The sequence below is a fragment of the Copadichromis virginalis genome, linkage group LG5, assembly GCF_057382275.1.
Source record: "Copadichromis virginalis isolate Kocher_CV1m ecotype Utaka linkage group LG5, C_Virginalis_male_GT1.1, whole genome shotgun sequence".
Lineage (NCBI taxonomy): Eukaryota > Metazoa > Chordata > Actinopteri > Cichliformes > Cichlidae > Copadichromis > Copadichromis virginalis.
Window position 1 is genome coordinate 24,763,767 of NC_140622.1, and position 19,624 is coordinate 24,783,390.

The 19,624-nt window shown below is 42.6% G+C and overlaps 1 protein-coding gene across 2 annotated transcripts in view; it reads right to left on the reverse strand.

Moving 5' to 3' along the window:
- Positions 1-19,624, reverse strand: part of pax7a (paired box 7a) — a 42,787-nt gene that overhangs the window by 13,333 nt on the left and 9,830 nt on the right. For both annotated transcript variants that reach the window (XM_085456929.1, XM_085456928.1), the window contains exons 5-7: positions 8,381-8,580; positions 1,309-1,474; positions 642-838 (exon numbers count right to left, since the gene is read on the reverse strand). In XM_085456929.1, the coding sequence (XP_085313055.1) occupies positions 642-838; positions 1,309-1,474; positions 8,381-8,580 (563 nt within the window). The remainder of the gene's footprint in view (positions 1-641; positions 839-1,308; positions 1,475-8,380; positions 8,581-19,624) is intronic.

Sequence of the window (19,624 nt, forward strand, 5' to 3'; positions counted from 1 at the left end):
GGCAAAAGGAGAATGGGTGGGGATGGTCCTTTTTTATTTCAAAGGGAAACCCAAGGTGGTCCCCGTAATATTAAAAAAGGAGGTAAAGTGAGCAGTAAGGTGAACTTACAGGGAAGCATGTGCAACCCTGCTCAGAGATGCTTGTAAATCGCGTCGTAAAGACATGAACAAAATCACACATAGCACTGGAGTCCTCCAGCTGCAGACAATTACGTGAAGAAGATTATGGGTATACATTTATAAGCTTTAGCTAATTATTTCATCTGCATGTGTTCTCTCTCTGTGCTGTGCAGGATTTAGATGTCCCAGGAAAGTCGAAACCGCTGTTTGGAGCAGCTTGAGTACTTGCGGTGCTATCAAGATGAATTTTAATTTGTTGATGTTAATCCAATTGTTTTACAAATGTAGCAATTTAGAGTAGCTAAAATAAATCCAGGGCTTTGGAACATGAACATAAAAGCCCACACTGGCAGTTATTTTGCTGAACACGCTGTTTCTGAATTTTAATTTGCAGTCAAATACAATTACACATTCTGAAGTGTGAGAAGAGGAGGGGGAGGAGGGACTTTGGTACACTAAAGAGTGTGAACACCACCTATGTGGGAATATGCAGACAAGTGATGAAAGTTCAGTGGACTGACCTGCGGGGAGAGCCCGTTGCCAACGGGGTTCATGTGGTTGCTGGATGCTGAGGGGCTCATGAATGTGTCAGAGTAGCTGGAGAAGCTGTGGCGATTGGACGACAGACCGTAAGCAGAGCTGCTGTCAGCACTCAGACCTCCCTGATGCATGGAGGATGGAGGCAAGGGTTGGGGCCTGTGCAATGTACTGCTGCCCTCTGACATAAAAAACAACAACACATGAGCACAGGTGAGAACAAATCAGGGAAATTTCTTAAAATTTTCTTAAAATCTGGGCTGAGGCCCACCGGGAATCCTCACAGAGGCCTCACAGTTTGAGCTCAGTCAGTCATAAGTCACACATTAGGTGTCCTGCCAGTGTATTCTTTGGCACGTAGAAATGCAGCTTTACAAAGGAAAAGCGTAAAGGACAGAAATGACCTTTGCTCATAATACAACCCTTATTTTTGTCCCACTGTGACAAAGATGTGATTGTAAAGATAACTGCTCGCTGCATGGTTCTTATATGCTGCACATGATTCAGACATAATTTATGACACTATTACCACAAAAAATATGGATGGCATACCACAAATAAGCAGGACTAATGCAATATTTACCTAAATTTGATTACACTCCGAGAACAGAACATAGAGTATATTTTGGCTGGATGCTGTGTCAACCTCACCCTGTGATAGTGTGGTGCTGGGGTAGCTGGACTCTGGTAGCTGGTATGTGGGTAAAGTTGGCATCCCCGTGGGTGGGAATCCTCCAGGAAGAAGGTGGTTGAAGGCAGCTAGCTGATTGGCCCCGGCCTGTTTGCGCCACCGAGCCCGCCTGTTGCTGAACCAGACCTGCGGGAATAAACCAGATATTGTAAAAGGCATGAATCCAAATGGCTCACAGGATTTGATTTGATTCATTTTCAGCTGTTGTTTTCAGCGTCGTCTGTTTTTAACGAGAGTCTGTTTAGACTCTCAGTGGAGTCTGCCGGCTCCTGCCACCTGCAATTAATCTGCTGGTTGGCGTGAGTGTTGTTGCTGGTGCTGTAGGAGCTCAGTAGTGTGGTCCCTGTCTTTCTTAAGTGGTTGAGGCTGTGATCTATGTAAACAGGCTGCCCTAAGTCCACTTCAGAAGGAAGGAGTCGTTTAAAGGTCAGAGGTAGGTCACTAAGCTCCGCATCACACACCTCGAGTATGTTTGCGAAGCTGCTGCATGCTTTGAGGGAGGCCCATTTTCCCCATTTCTGGAAGCACAGTTAACTTGTTCATAGCTATTGTTCTGTTTCAGTGTGGCCGTGTGGTTGTTTTTAAAGGGGAAAAAAAACAGGTTTTAACTTCAGAGTCGAAACGCGAAGTTCTAAGGCTACAAACAGCAAAAATGCTCGCAAAATGAGCAGCGCTACTGAAGCGCAGACAGACAATGTCACTTCCCTGAATGAAAGGGGGGGAAAAATTGGACCCTCTGGAACGGCAAAGATTTATACACTTTAAAAAGGCTTCTGCTTCAACAAAACATGAATATAATCAAGCCCTTTTGAAAAGATCCTGCAACCTGTTCCATTTAACCAAGACAAGGCCCGGGTTTCACTGTGTGCTAAGGGTTGAAGGACATTGATCTATGCCTCGCACAGGCAATTCATCAGAGTTTAATACACTGTCAGCGCAGTTCATCTACTGTTGTGTTTCAAACGGCCAGGGCTATTGTGAGAGCACATGAAAGAAGGGGACAAAAGCCCCTCCATACGCCACAGAGAACAGTGGACACAAAGAGGGGGCGTCCCTTTTAAACAGGTCTTAAAGAGGGACACTTTCAAGGGGACTTACACAGCGACATACTCACTGCTTTTTGGGGGCTGCCTCTTTTTGTACACACAAACATACATATAAACTTGTAGAGGCTACAAGGGATCTCAGCCCGTCGGAGATCTTAATTTGAATGTGCTTCTTTTCAAACACATTCACTGCCTCTGGTGTTTTTCTTTTCTTTTCCTTTCTTTTATTTTGACTATTACTCAGTTTAGTAGCGAGTGCTTAGGAGAAAGAAAATAAGATGCAACAGGCGATGACTGTGTCGGTACTTGAGAAAAGGGCAAACCTCAATTATGCAGGTGGAAAACCAACAGGAAATCTTTATCTCAAGCCCGATTGCTCCTGAAGACTACGTCTGAATCCCTCAATCAGCTATTCCAAAACAAATGTGGTGTGTGTGGCTTTCGGGAAATTTCTGCTATTGGGATGTAGTGGAGCGTGGTCCAAGGTCTGAACTAAGCTCCAACTGGGCCAGACAAACAGCTGCCTAGGCTCAGGGGAGGAGGACACGGGGGGGTACACCCCTTCCTTCCACACACTCCCGTTCACCCCACCCCGCAGTGCCACTTCACCTCCGACCTCATCGACTCACCCCACTCGTCTTTTATGTTCACTTTAACTTCCTTCTCCCTTTGTCATCTGAGCTTAGGAAGGAGCTGTTCCATCATGGTAGCCACAAAAACGCTTAAAACACGGAAGTCACTTTTTGCTTTCACCATTTTCCTTTTTCACAGATACATATTCACAGCCTCCTATTGTTAACTTTGCCTATATATTTATATATTTTACTTCAAACTACTTTTTTTTTTAATTAAACCTATTTTGTCCTAATTGTGAACATTTGTTGAAAACATCTGACATACAAAGTTTGTGCAAATTTAGTTTAGTGCAAATGTTCAGTTAAATAATTTAGTATATACATTTCATCTATCATGCTACTATGGAAAAGCTATTTCTGCGGCACAGGGGTCTGATCTCAATCATTTCTCATCTTGTTCCAGCTGCTGGAAAGTCTCACACAGAGAAAACTCTGGAATATCATCATGATTTATTGAAATCTGCAGTACTCTGAGAATTTCAACAGTGAAAGTTTTGCAGGCTACCATACAGGCTGCAGCTCTGTCAACATGCACAAACAGTGGATGCAATGTTTAACATATTGGACGGAAGATGAGCATGCATCACAGACTGAATGGCTTTCTCCAGCAATCACTGGGCTCTTAGCACAGACTGGGATAAACATGTATTCAAGAGCCTGTACACTATCACACACATGCATACATTACTTGCACAGTCTTATACATGCACACATCCACTCTCACACTGACTAACACACAGCCTGAAGCTGAGGATTTGAGGCTGCGCTCTGGAACCTGATCACAAAGTCACCTTGGACCACAGATTCTCCTCTGCTATCCCCAATCCGGTTTAATTCTCTGCAGTACAGAGAGCTGCAGCACTTCTCCATGACTCCCTATCTACCTACAAATGTGCAGTTGAATTCCAATGGCTCACTTGTGCTTTGTTTTTCATGTACTAAACTGTTTTTTGCATCTAGTGCACTTGGATAGGCCTGCACAGCAGCTCTGGATCTTTATGGAGGAAGTTTTGGGAGGAAGGGCGAAAAGAGGAGATCTAAAACTCAACATTGGGAGTGAAGATTGTTGTCGAGTGCAACCAGAGTAGAGGCCGTAGATGCAAACCTGAAACATCTCAAACAAAAAACAAAAAACCCCTGCAAATACGACAAGGAGCAGGACAGTTTAAGTCTCGTGTCTGTGTTTAGCTGCATGCATCTCTTCGCTGCATGTAATCTTCCATTCACCCTCAGCCAGCAGAATCGACTCCCAGCGATCAAGTGGCATTTGGCGTTTTCTTATCGCCGATCGGTGATGACACACGCGCGCACACACTCACACTAACACTGTAAAGGCGTGACACTGCACTGCAGTAAAAACCTGTCAGTGTTGTTTCTCTTAAATAGGATCACTCATATTTCAGGATTCTCCATTTATACAATCCTCCATGAATTATTTTGTCAAAGACAAGTACTGAATGTGTGACGCCTTTCAGGAGCCAATTTGCACCATTCGGTAGATGAATACCAAGAGCCGAGATAATGACAAAACAAAATGTGCTGCTGACTTCATATCCACAGAAAACACAGAGGGGTGATGCAACCAGCTTCAACACACAAATCCTCTTCTGTCTCACACCACGCAATACCCCCCTCACCTCCTCCCTCACACCTCCCCTCCTCTCGCCTTCCCCTCTTCTTCTTCTTTACCCCCCACTCCCCACTTCCCTCTCTCTGATTCCCTCCCTGCCTGCCTTCCAGACTGGCACTATGCTAATTAAAGTAGCTAGGAGTGTGAATTTGTGAGGAGAGTGGGATTAGCTTGATAAGTATCAGGAGTACAGAAGCACTGTACCAAAGTCATTTAAATTCTAATAATAAGAAACTGTTAGAACATTCACACTGATGCATTGCAACAATTTCTCCCGTACAATCTACACAAATCCTATTTATTCCTTTATGAAAAATAAACCCGTACTGGCGGGAATGTAGTTGCCCGTTGGATTTTGTGGCAACAATCGATCCATCGTGCCTTTTCTGCTGAAACTCAATGACGACCTAAAAGTCAGGGAACTGTGTATCACCTTTTGACATTAAGATTATATTTTCACCAGCTATTTGGAACGTTTGAATCAGCATTAGTCTGAATTCAGCTACACTGCTCTGTGACGTACAGATGCAGAGGCCGGCCCGGCAAACAGACTCCACCGAGGCCTGTTTCCCTGTTGCTCGCTGCATGCACCAAGAGGTCAGCGCGAGCCACAGATAAAGAGAGAAACTTTTTACCAAATTGATTTGCACACTTCGTAAAAGCAATGCTTATACCTTATTAGATTCCACTACCTATAATAGCTACATGCAGAATGTTTATTGGTAATGAAAGGGGACCTATGTGACAGATTCGGGAAAGCTAGCCAGCAGCCGCACGCTGAGATGATGAGCCTCAGCCGACACTCTGGAGTCAGTCTCTTTGGAAACTTCAGTCTAAATAGAGGGGAATGTAATTTGCTTCATTTGCTAGAGCTGATTTATGGAGGCCTGCGCAGCTCTCCCCATCCTGGTCCACTCCTCAACACAGGGAGCAAACACAAGCGCTGCTCTCCTGGAATGGCTTTGTTGCCTGCTCCTGTTAAAACTGAGGGGTTATCAGATGGAAAGTGGCAGAGCATACTGCATCAGTGGAGGATATAGTGAAGGTAGACTTGGCAGTGTCCCCTCCTACTGAGACAGGCTGGAACTAATTGCTGAGAGATATGGATCATATCCCACAATTTGTCAGTTGGGGTGATAAAACCACTGCAGGGCTCGGGGTGGTAAGGGAGTGCTGGTAGCTCTGCTGAAAGGGACAGCGAGGTTGATAAAGATAGATGGTGAAGGGGTCTTAAAATGGCAGGCGAGGGCAGACACAAGGGAGTTAGCTCTGTTTACGAGTTTGGGTTGTGAGTCAGCGCTAAGCCAAACACTCATCACTTCAGCGAGAATCAAGCGGTTTAATTTACAACACGGCTTTGAGCTCTGGCTGCTGAGCGCCAGCGCGGCCATGTTTGCAGAGGTGCTTGCCGCACGAGTGCTTTTACCTCTGCACCGAACCTAAAAACTGCTTTTCACATTATCGCTGTGTTTAATGACAAATGGATAACAGCGAGCCGTGACAGCTGACACACATACGAGTTAAAATATGAGTCTATGAGCCTCCTCCAACACCCCCCTTCCTACGGACAGTTTCTCAGCCCCAAACACCGGTTAAGTCTCTGAACGACATCTGGAAGATACGTCATTGCAGCTGTGCTGGAGAGGCTTTTCTCTCAGGCCAAAGGGTCTCCTCTCTTCTGCCCTGTGATGGGCCATTTGGGCACCTATATGTAAGCCCAGCTGGTGGAAATTTCCCGAACCAAGTGATACAAATAGCACTCACATGCACAAGCTGGCAAATTTACATTTAAACAACATCCTTTCATATTTAGCTTCTATTCTCTCTCACTGTTTAAATACTGAAATGTTTATGTGGCATCTCCAGTAGTCATTAAGAACAAACCCCGAGATATATTTGGGGAAACACAGAGATAAAACTATCAGAAAATTCTTAGAACCACAATCCTTGAAACATGCTCGTCACACTGTAGGGCAACTTTGGGCATTAATATAGTTTGGCTACCAGAGTCCCTTTCTTTGTAACCTTCTCAGAAAATTAAGTTTAAGTTGACCTTTTGAGACTTTCAAAGCCTTAAAGAATTAGATTACGAGCAAAACAGCATTAACAAATTATAGCCATGTCTCAAATTCCTCAGGTTTTCACATGACATCATTTAAGTCTATTATCTAACAGCAGAGAGGCAGCAGTCGCTTCATGTTCTTTTTCTCCTGCTCTCATGTTTACATGAGATACACATTAAGTCACGCTTGAATTTTTCTTTTAAACCCAAAGAGGGACCACGCTCCCTGATGACTTTGAAGTGCACTACAAAGATGTATATACTTATATCACCTCTGTCATAAGGTTTGCTTAGTTTGTGTGGCTATATTTGTCCGATCAAAATGCAAAATTGAATGCTATTTTTAAATCAATAAAATAACTATCTTGTCTTGACTCGCTTCTTACACTTTTAAAAGAAACCCCCCTCAAATATATTGCCTTGTAACAGCGGTGAGATACATTTCTCTTTCCCTGAGTGAGGCATTACACACTCAGACATATTGGACATCCTTGTTGGGGGGTTTCAAGATGGACAAAGACATGTGTGGAATCAGTTACCCAATTGCATGTTTGGAGTGTGATGCACAGTTAGCATGCAGTGAGGAGTTGGAGGGGTTAGGGTAGTGTGAATGACTGTGGTAAGAGGAGAGGGGTGCCCCAGACCCTTTTTCTTTTTTACTAGCAGTTGATTGATTAATGTTGTTGTCGGAGCATAGGGTCCCCAGAGAGGCTGAAGAGCCCTGTGTGATATGTGGTGGGTTTTACAAGCAGCGGCGAGCTTGAAAGTGATGGGATGAGATCCTGGCCAAAGGCCGAAATGAGAAATCCATCAGGAATGCATTCCCTTTCTCTCCTCTCCCTTTTTTTCTCTCTCCCTCAGTCTTTGGTAGAACAGCTGCTGCTATAACTCTACTGTACATATCTTTCTTCAAGCTTACATACAACTGCAGGGCACTCAGGCTGTAGGACAGGTCCCCGGATCTGAGGTGCGAAGGAGGGGAGTATCTCTGTCAAAGTACTTGAACATGAAAGATAATGGTAGACAGCAAGCTTCCTTACATGCAACAGTGAAGTATGACAAAAAGGGGCAATATAGCCCTGATGGATGTGTACACCAGTACCATGGGTAAAAGAAGGCAAATGTTAGGTTTTGGGAAAAAGATATTGCTCTTTGCAGTATCTTTAGTTGTTGCTTTAGTTAGATGTTAGCATTTATGCAACACAGAATCCCTTAAGTCTTCTGTATGAGCTAGGCCTCAGTGATTTTCAGCACTGATGGGTTTTTTGCACAAAGCATAGCTAAACCTCAATTACACATGCGCTTCTTAAAGGAGTAATGTACCTAAATTACAAATAAACTACTGAGCACTGTGCTGCTAATTTTTCATGTAAATTAACCTTTAAGATTTCATAGGTGGATGTTTGCAGCATCAAAAATCACTGGAACTCTTTCATTTTTTTTTTTTTTTTTTACTAAACACAGTGTAACAAGGTTTGCTGCATGTTCTCAGAGTAAACTGGAAAGCGATGTTTGCTGTGTACTGATGTCTCAGACAAAGGGGTCTCAAAATGATCCAAACTTCACAGCCGAGCACCAGCGGAAATGCGTTTTCATGCAGTCTGACTACATCACAGTGTGCATGCTTATCAGTCCGAGTACTGGCACTGCTTGTCTAACCTGTACTCTGGCCTCTGTAAGTTTCGTCCTCTGAGCCAGCTCCTCTCTGGTGTAGATGTCAGGATAATGCGTCCTTTCGAAAGCCTTCTCCAGCTCTTCCAGCTGCTCGGCGGTGAAAGTGGTGCGGCTGCGCCTCTGCTTCCTTTTAAGAGGCAAGTCGGGCTCAGAATCGACATCTGAACCATCATCTGTCCGGTTACCTGAGGGGAAAAGGAAAGGACAGAGGGCCACTAAATGAAAACAAGCTAAGAAGCCTTTTATGTGAATATACTGACTAGTGAGGGGGGAAAATAGCCGCAAATATGGGTTGAAACTTATCATAAACTCAGCATTAAATGGATTCTAAAAGAGCCTCTTTTGTAGTCTCAAGAGTGGGGGACTGGCAACACAGTGGATTCAAATGACAGCTACTTTTCTCTCAGTATACAACTGGGAGAATATTATCTTAATCTGTGGATATTTATTTAATATAGAAGAGCCCCTGATATACAATCCTGCCTCTGAGAGGGGCCCCAGAGGCTGTGAATGCAGAGAGCTGAGGGGGAGTGGGGTGTTGGTGGGTAGAGGGGTTAATCTGCACAGGCCACCTTGCTGCTCCTCACCCTGCTTTTCTCTGTCATTGGCCCAGGGCACACTGCTCATACACAGTGCAGCCAAAACGTATAAAATAGAACACAATATCACACCAAAACCATTCAGTCCCATGTGTTTCCATCTGCTGTCATTAAATGAATTAGAACACATTTTACATTACTTTTTAGGCATTCAACTAAGCTGAATTTTTGCTCGAGGAATATAGATACAGCACAAAGCCGTACAATCCAGGCCGACAGGGAAATTTTTGACAGCAAATATGCATTACCATTGCACATTACCATTATAACTGAATTTAGAAAATTGCATCATTTTCACCTCCTCTGCATGTCTATTCAAACTACATGGCCCTTTTCATTTCATGTCATAAAATTCATATTTTCATAATTTCCTCATTGAGACATTGACAAGGCTGCGTGATGTGCCAGTGTTGCTCCAGGCCTAGTTGGATTGCATCACGCACAGTCCAGAAAGTGTGGGAGAGGGAAAATAAAGAGAGATACTGAAGAAGAGGGTGCATGAAGAGATTTCCGCCTCTGACAGAGGCCCTTTGCCATTCAGCTCGAATAAAAAACTATGCTGCTCACCTGAGTGTCTCGCCTGCGACTGATTTGTTGTTTTACAGCTCCAATCTCCGCTCGTAGCTCACTCTAGTCAAATCTTTCAACATAAGTGGACAAAAGAATACTCAGACCTGGCCTCCAAATAACAACTGTGAGAACAAAAGAGCAACAGAGCTGGCGGAGTCTCAAGGCCAGCTCCAGAGTTTAATTAAACAAGGAATTATGGGATTATATGGAGACTATCATTACAGGCCACTCTATGAGTCTTCTACGAACATTTTTTGTCCCCCTGAGCTCATGCTCAATGATTCTCTGCGGATTACATGTGTCCGCAGGACATGAGGCCGCATTCATTAAATCAATTCTTCAGTCTTATCCTTTTTAATAAAGATTGATTCTTGAAGCACAAGCTCACTCCGCTGCAGAACACCCTTGAACATACAAAGTTGAATATGTACATACACCACATATCCCTTTGTTGGTTTTCATGAGGATGCGTACATCCATTTGGGCAATAACTTGCCATGACGACACTTGAGACCAGCCCAGCGGTCTGCGGATCACTTTCCAAAGTCACCTCTGTGTCCTACAGGGAGACGCCGGGGCCACAGCCGACACATTCTCAAGGGGTTCGGAAAAAGACACCAAAGTCTTCTCCTCCTCAACCGATTTTCTTGTCCTCCCCTTTGTTCGAGGTGGGGTTTTTTTTTCACTGACTTTATTTTGTCGCTAAGCTGATGTGGCAATCTTTGTCACATTTAGCACCCATTAGCAGGCAAATGACGCCTAAGCACCTCAGCAGACAATAGCTTGTACTTCTGCTCGTCATTAAGCCCCGCAGAGCCAACACATCTGCTCTCATACATGAACCAGAAGCACGAGGTCAGCGGCCCTGCCTGTAATGAGTAAGGAAAAATGGAACACGGCACACGCTGTATGGAGCCAACTGGGAACGGGGTTGGATGTGAAACTCATCTATATGCTGACTATATTTGGGTGAGAGAGAGCCCGCCGCTGATTGCAGCGGAGTTGCAATAAAGGACAAGTCTATCCAAAGAGCGGAGGAATTAAAACGTGGTCTGAATATATGCCAGTTAAACACAAGCACGCATGCACGCACACACAAGTACATACAGAGAAAACAGCCACGTCTTCAGCTGTCTTCGATACAAAACACTTTAAAATCAAAATTTCATGTCTCCTTTTTCTCCTCACTTATTTGCCAAGGTGAACAGACAAAGACAAAATACGACTGAACAAAATCCCTGCAGGGCTGTCAAGGTCAATTCCTTAATGGTCTGTTCGGCACAAAAAAGGTACATTCTGATTAGACCTTTATATAATACGACTGCTGTAATTTCCATTCAAATGTTCGTGGGATATTGATAAACCACTCATGCCTTGTCTCATTGCTTATTGTGCAATTAGAATCTAATTATGTGGCATCCAGTGGGCACGATTAGTGTCGTGTACTCTCCTCCAGGGGCCCTCTGAGATTTTCCCTCAACATTGATTTAAAATTGTGCCCCATAATAAACAGGAATTAATCAGGTTTGCACTCTGCTTTGTCAAAGTAAATACCTGATAAAGATTCAAATTAGCACTGGTTAAACGAGATGGTTATTGCACAGACGGGTTTAAGGACCGACTTGAAGATAATACAACACTGATCTACAATATTACAAGTTACAGTCCCAAAATATGACTGATCTGATAAGTTTAAGAAGGCAAAAAGTCAGTGATACAAGTAAACACATCCTTACTACTGTGCAGATCAGCTGCATACATTTTATATACACCTATTTCTATTATTCTGTTTTGCAGTTAGTATTTTACCAACTGGGAAAATTAATCAGATTTTATTTATGATATTTTTAAGATTTATTTAAGATGTATTTATTTTGAAAAGCCATCAAAAAACACATATTTGTATTTTTTTTCTTGAGATGTTTCACATCCATGTCTATATCATTCAATAGGAGGTCTATTTAGAACAAACATATTTATTATATTTAGTATTTAGCAATTTTTCGTTAAGGTTTTAATGTGGGTTTGTTGCTTTGTAGAGTTTTGCTTTTATTATACGAACTATTGTTGGTATAGTGAAATAAGTGATGGGTGGTGATGGGTGGGGGTGGGGTCTATAGTACACGTGAAGCTTACAGATGTGAAGAACCACATCCTTTCACCTCAGCGTGACTTTGCGTCAGCGATGCTTTAATTCTGAGCAGACCTTTTAGATAGCACATTCCTCTTGGTCTTGAAGGACTCGAGCTGCTAGTTAATAGTTTTAAGGTTACTGTGAGGTTTAAAGCCTGCTCTCTTGCTTGATGCTCCTCTGCTGACCTTGCAGACAGAACACAGGCAGCTGGGATCCTCATCACCCCGTTTCCTCAAAACTCGTCCTAATGTCGACCCCCTCCCCACCTACTCCTCCAGGGCTCCTCGCATTCTCCCTCCAAACCCTCGGACTCCTCCGGTCCTCCACCTTTACCCCCGAGACACTGAAGTAATCCTGATTAAACGGACAGCTGTCCAATCAATCCGCACAATTAACCACATGATCTGCGGGGTTACAGGTTTACGATACGTCATCCTACCAATAAACTTCACGCCCGCCCGGCATTTAAAAATCCTGGCCAAATTTGTGCATCTGATACGTTTAGTTGGTGCTAAAAAGCACAAGAAAAAGATAGCTCGGGACTGATAAATAAAACTATTTTAGAGCTTTTATGTAGAAGTAAAATATATAAATAAAATAATACTTTGGGGAAGGAATTACAATGCAAAAACAAAAGACCATTTTACCAGAAGATTAAAACTTTACTTTCAAAATCATAAAAAAAGGAAAAAAAAATCATGGTTTTGCAGCAGTGCAGGTGCTTTATCCCCTATCTCACCTGTCAGCAGTATTAGCATCAAGTAAAGTGGCACTCATCCTAGTCAGGCTGTCTCTGATATCATAACCCATGGCCTCAATATCAGCCATACCTTTGCAAACTATCCAAGACAGAGGGACAAAAACAGACAGGGCTTTGGCAGTGCAGCATTAGCTCATAATGGCTCATTTTGAAAAGCATATTAGTTCCAGCATAATTACAATCAGGCCTCACGCTCTCTGTTTTGCAGGCATTCACAGGACCAGCCTGTGAGCACCGAGTCACACCAGTTGACTGTGACTGACAGCAGATTTAGTTAAAAATGGTGTTTTTTCCTCCCTCTTTTTTCCCACAGGACAAAAATAACACCACATCTTTTCTCCCTATTTATGTTGACTTGTTTATTTTGTGCCTACCTTTTGTCGTACTTGATACCGCAATTATACTTTTTGTCAGTCAGAGGGGGTGAATATCAAAAGGCCTAATTATGCAAACAGGCCTGTGATAAGAGGCATCTGCCTGAGATGGGATCTGCTATCTCTGACATGCATCTGTCTCTGTGCTGTCTTTGCTGCTCCAGGCCTGCATATAAACAGCCCTGCCTGTCCTCAGGACTGCATGCGATTCAACCACCAACACTGGAGTGGAGGGATGTTTCGGGGGCGGGGGGTGGATCGTGCAGCAACATCAAATAACTAACAACTTCCCAATTTGCATTTTTTGGAGAATGGTGCGGCATCTCTGCTTAATGCACTTGCCTGTTCATCCTAAAGGGGTTGCCAAGTTAAAGGAGGCATATGATTCAAGGCATTTACTGCAGGATGTATCTGAGATAGGAACCTCGTGTGAATACAAGATAGACGACAGCGATAACCAGAATGGTTTATAGACAGACGCTCTATGAATAATCTTTTATTCCCCCTGTAGTTATCTCCCCGCATGTGAAAAACAAATTCAAAACTCTGAAAGCAACGCATAACCTCGGAACAGCTCGAGTTTACTCGTTCGTATGGTAATAAAATAGTCAGATCAACACACCAAATAATTTATCAAAAGGCTGCATGTGTGGCAAAACCAGGTTAACTGCTCACTTGGTCGTCTGGTAATAGGCCAGAAAGCGTTATCACTTTTCTCCTTGTTGACAAGGACCTTCTCTGGGCAGTATTTTGACATTTAGGTAAAATTGAATCTGGATAAGATGTGTAAGTATACATAAGGACATGAAAATCCACCAGATATCTAAAATAAAATCATTCTTAGATCACCTTTATGGACAGATATCAGCGGTTTCTGTTTTGTCTCATGCATATCATACTGATTACTAGTTTGTAGCAAGTGGCTGAGGCCCATTGGCACTTGCCCCAAAATCTATTTCAAGTGGTAAGATAGCAAAGTGAGACCGGAAACAGAGCTCTAAGGTCTATAACGTTCCATAAAGTTATCTATTACTTTATAAAAACTTCAAGTGAACCCGAAGACTGTCCCGTTGTTGCTGCCAAGCGCAAAATCTCCTCCTGTCACTGTCAGGAGATTTAGGCTCTCTTACGTTGGCATTCCTCAGGAAAATTCCCAAACTTTTTCCTCTTGTCTCTCTGACAGAATCGCGCTCTTTAGGAGGCGCTTGAAAAAAAGAAGAGGAGAAAAAGGCAAAGGAGGAAGAAAGATGGAGGCTCTATAATCTTTGGCTCCCACAACAAACAATTAGCCCCCTTCTCTCTTTTAGAGGTGGGCAGAGAGGGGGGGGGGGGGGGGGGAGGAGGGGGGGAGGGGGCAAAAGAGAAAGCAGAGGAGACAGAGAGGGAGAAGCAGCGAGAGCGCTGCTCTTTTATGGCTCTTGTCATATGGATGAAGGCGCAGCGCGTCCATGAGAGCGCATGCTCACCTTCAACAACAGGGCGTCCACTGGGCCTCACGGCCTTTTCAGCCCGGAGAGACGAGCTCCTCAGGGGGCCATTAGAGCATGAATAGGGGCCTGACAGCCTTGTGCAGCTCTGCAGGGCATCCATAAACGCTGACATATTGACTCCCCATGCCTCTGCGCTGCCTGAGTGTGAAAGCGTGAAGGGCTTGAAGGGTGGGATTCTTTTTCTTTAATATACTGCTGACTAAAACTTGGATATTAGCTACAATATAAATGTTTGCTTATGACTTTAAGACATTCTGTTTCCACAACAGGAAAGTCTTATAACAGATAATTTCTTCTTTAGTAACCCTTTTAATGGGTAATTATTTGGGGAAAATGTGCTTTAAACACTGTGAGTAGTAAGTTTTCCTTATTCACACATCCAAATGCATTTGCTTATTTTCAAAATTTTCATTATTTTTCCTCCTGTGTCACTTTTAAGGAACAAAGTCAGATTACAGAGCCACGTGGACCCTTAAAGACTTTAAGCAGACAAAATGTGAACCCGGGCTCCTGCCACCTCTCCCTAGCCCACTAAAACTGAGCTTTGCACCAGATTTTATTTTCTGTCGAGCAGAATGTCACCGCCTGATCTCAAGTCTTTACTAATTGAGGTCACAGCAAAAGTAATGAAATTAAACGAGAGCACAAGAACATAAAAAAAGAGGAGCCCATGGGGGTCTCAGCCAAATGGCACTAGAGCCAGAGCCCCGTTCCCCCAGCAAAAAGCTCGAAAAAAAAAAAAAAAAACTTCGCACGAAATCAAACAGTTACGTCTCAGGGCTATGAGCCAAGGTCTCCTGGAGGAACAAATCATTTTCTCAACAAAGCCAAAGAGAGATTACTGGGCACAGTATAGGAATGCACAGCGGACATTTTTATGCGCCCAAGGGAAGTTTCCTAATTTTCTGGACAAGGATGGGGAGCAAATATTGCGGAAAAGTTTGTGTGGCACAGAGGACATCAGGAAGGAAAGAAGAGTTGGTGAAAGAGAGGAAGATGGAAACTTTAACAAAAGCTCAAAGAATATTTCAAAAAGAAAATAAAAGTTGTTAAATTGCCACAGGAACATCTACATTTCTTTATAATGCCTGTCTGGCTGCTGATGTAGAATTGAAATATTATTTTAGAGTGAAAACTAATAAAAAGCTGTTTGATCCAAAAACCTTGGAGAATATATTATTAAAAAGGCAGTCGTGCTGTTCTCCACTAACATTTAGCAGGCTGCAAATAAACAAACCGTTACCAAAGAGCTCCTTTATATACAAGAACTTAATGAATATTTCCTGTAGAGAGCTTATTCTCTGGCCACAGTAAAGCATTACAGTGCTTGGCATTAATTTCCGAGAGCCCGCCATATTGAGGGGTTGTAATGTGCACAGTAGAAAAGCTTTTTATACTGAGACTACATATTCCCCAAGGAGAGAATGACTGACGATGCAGAAATAAGCCCATTAGTTGAAAATAGGGGACAACATTTGAAGTTGTTATTTTGACGGCTAGGACAGGAGCTCCACCCCACTGTTTGGACAACTGCTTTCACAGTTTAACTTAGTAGGGAAAAAAAAACACATTTCTGATTTGCAACACTTAGGGAACATGCTTATTGTCTTTGTGGTTATGAAAAAAACATGCACAATTAAAACAAATGAATATTTCAGTGGCGAAGCACATCAAGAGCATAAAATGTGAAATGTTCTGGCCCTAAGTAGCATAGGCTAATGGCGATTTTTAAACTAGCAGACCATGGTCAATGCTTCTCATTCATCACTGAGGGAGAGCGCGGGTGCACTGTGCTAAACATAATTACTGTTGCACATTATGTGGGCTATTCCTGCATTGTAATAAAATTAGCCAGAAATGCTTTTTGTCTTTTCTAATGCAGCTCCATGGTAACCAGTGGATGGCCATAATGCGAAACACTGTCCCCGATCCGTGCCAGCTGTCAGAGTTTGACAACCTTAGCTGGCAAGGTGAATTGGAGGAAACTAGATTTCTTTCAGTAAATTATGTGGCTCCGACCTGCTCATCCAGTGCACAATTTTACATGGACATAATAAAGTCCGAGATGTCCTGATGTACTGAACACTTATGTTTGCGATCCTTCATTGTTTAGCACAATGACAATGGCTTAATCACCCAGACAAAGATCTATTTCTGCCAAAGGTCCTGCTTATTATTGCACCGTTCATCTTAAAATTTCTACTTCAGACAGGCAGAAAATTCAAGCGGACAACAGAGTTTTTTGTTCTGGGTTCCTCACAGAAAAGTGGCCTAACATAAAATTCAAATGCTGCGACAACATGATTTTTTTTAAGCTTTTTAAATTATATTCAATCCTTATAATAAATATTTCTAAAACACAATGGGCAAAATAAAGGTAAAGCTATAAAAATGTCACTATAATTGTAGTGTGTGTCTAACACGTGTAAAAACGCCGCAGAAAACGGCTTTCTCAGGCTTGAAAAGCTAACACAAAGGAAACGGCAACAGTTTCGTTTTTAAAATGGCTCAAACTCTAAGCGAAGCATTTCATCTGCTGACTGATATTTCCTGCGTAAGTATAATGCACAATTACCGGTGAAACTTCCACGATTTCAAAGGCCTTTGTCATTTAGCGACATTATCTGTGAGCCAGTTACAACATTTATGTTGTCTGGTAGATAACTTATTAAGCAAGCTGACTACAATTTATGAAATTACATGGTTAATTATGTAGTGCCTAGAGCTGGAATGACAATAAACTATCTGTCTCCTTTGGCAGTCACCCTGCCAAGACAAAACAAAAACACATTTTTTTTACCTGCAGGAGAAATTTACAATAACATCAGTGTTTGTTTGTGACGTTTGGAGCTTTTTTTTGTCCTGTAAGTGGCGTGATGTCCAGATGCCATTAACGCTCACGGTGACTTTACTGTTCACTACCCTTGTTTATGGTACTGAAATGACACCAGCTACTCCAGCGATGTGTAGAAAAAACAACTGCACCAACCAGTGTTTTTATTCTTTTTCTTTCTTTTTCTTCTTCTTCTGGAGGCCAGGTGGAAAGACACCAACAGCACATCTCAAAGCAATTAAATGAGATTTCTCTCCCATAACAAATACAATAGGTTTTCCCATTAAAACCTTTGAAACGAATCTCCCCTGCTGAGAACACTTGTCTCTCCTTGTGGCATGGCTACGAATCAGCACTGAAAGATAAATAAATAGCCTTTATAAAAAAAACATTGGCCTTCTTGTCAGGACACATACCCACTCAACACTAGCAGCAGTCCACATGTCAACTCATTCCCTTCCCATTTCCTCTGCTCTCCTCGCAAAGACACTCCTGTCTAATGAAGTAGAGGGACTGCAATCCCACAGGGCTAAACACAGCTCTGTCATCCCTGAGTGTTGTTTCCCCTCTGGACAGCCCAGTCATTGTCCACTATGGAAGGTAATACTCACCATTCAGGATTCATTACAACACCAAATCTCTGAATGAGCTGCCCACTGCAAACACACAACTGCCCGCGAGAAGAAATAGGCCTTCTAGGGACCCCCTGCCAAACTTAATTGGATTGCCAATATGGCCCACAGACGTTTGAGAAGTCGAGAAAAACAATGGAGCAGAAAATAAATACTCCAAAGCCACAAAGATGACTCCACTTGGTAAACTAACACAGTATTGATCTTCTTCTTCTTCTTTTTTTTGTTTGTTTAGAAAAGCCTCATCCCTGCTAATAGCTGTCTGAGAGTGTAATCTCCCCCTTGTCCTCCCCCTCCTCTCCTCCCCTCCACATTCCCTATTATGTGGCTCCTTTCAGAGAGCCCCAAATAGTTTAGGTTCAGTGTTGCACTGGGGTATGGGGCATGGGACTGGGGACCAATTGTTTGCTAATGTTGACACCTGCCAGAGCAGGCTTGGTCTATTTGGGGCCCGCCAAGCTGTAAACTGGATGCTCCCCCTCTTTAGCGAGATTAAGTGTGGGTTGCTGGGGTCACAAATCACTGGACTCCCTCTGATGTTGTGAGGCACAGAGCCAGAGACTAAGAGGGCTAAAAGAGAAAGCTGAGGAGGGAGGGACAGAGGAGGGAAGAAGGATAAAGAGTGACAGTCTATTGTTTACTGAAAAGGAAGGGAATAATGTATCTTCTTGAGTGTGCGTAACCACTGTGCCCCATTCAAAAAAAAAATATATCAACGGTGAATCCACGTCAGCCTGCTAAGGCACTGAACAGATTTCTGCCTTGTGTTTTTGTGCCCCTTTTTTTGCGGTGCATTGTTGGTCAGAAGCTTTTTGTCTGAAATTGTCTCAGTTTATGCATTTTCTGCCCAAAAAATACAGCATTAGTACTAAAAGAAAAAACGTACTGTTTGAACATAAATACAGATGATATGCTTTGTAATATACTTTTGTTTCTATTGCAATTGGATTCAGGGAATCTAAGAATATGTTAATAGGTATTTCCATATATATATATATATATATATATATATATATATATATATATATATATATATATATATATATATATATGTGTGTGTGTGTGTGTGTGTGTGTGTGTGTGTTCTTAAAAAAACAACAACCCCCACACACATATTATACAAAGACACAGAGAAAACCATTGGCTATGACAGACAGTGCCCAGCTCCTCCTCCTCCTCCCTTCCTTTGCAGATGTACATTAATGCAAAAAAAAGGCAGAGATCTGAGCTGCAGCAGAAGCACCCTGTCTCCCTTTAAAACTGCTGCTGTCCAGCCTGATCGTGTCAGTTTGAAGGCCCCTATTCAAAAGTATTCATGCATCTGCCTTTGAGGCACAATAGCAGCTAGTTTATAAACTGTCTGCCCAGGCACCCAAAGGCTTTAGTTCTTATTGTTTTCACCCCCTTAATAAACTTTTTGGAGGAGTTCATCAACTTGGCTGAATAGCCTATGCAGCAAGTCTCAAGACAGAAAATAACAGACGGGCCTTTTCTCCTCCCTCTTCTTTCTCTCTTCCTTTTCTAGTGGCTGTTCATTTAACAATGGTGAGAGTAGGCTGTCAGACATCACAGAGCTTTTAACCAATACAAGAAAAAAAAGATTTTTTTTAAAAAAAGAAAGAAAATGCAGTCTCTTAGAATGGAGATGGAAGACAATTGCATTTTTCCATTCCAGTCAGCTCCAACAACACAATAAGATAAAATGTTATATGTAAAGAGTATATGTGTGTGCGCTCTTGAAAGAGCAAAAATTGTGCTACTTTTTTTTTTTTTAAAGAAATGAGAAACTCCGCTTTAAGCTTTAAATGCACGTCCGTGTTTCTACAAACAGCGCATA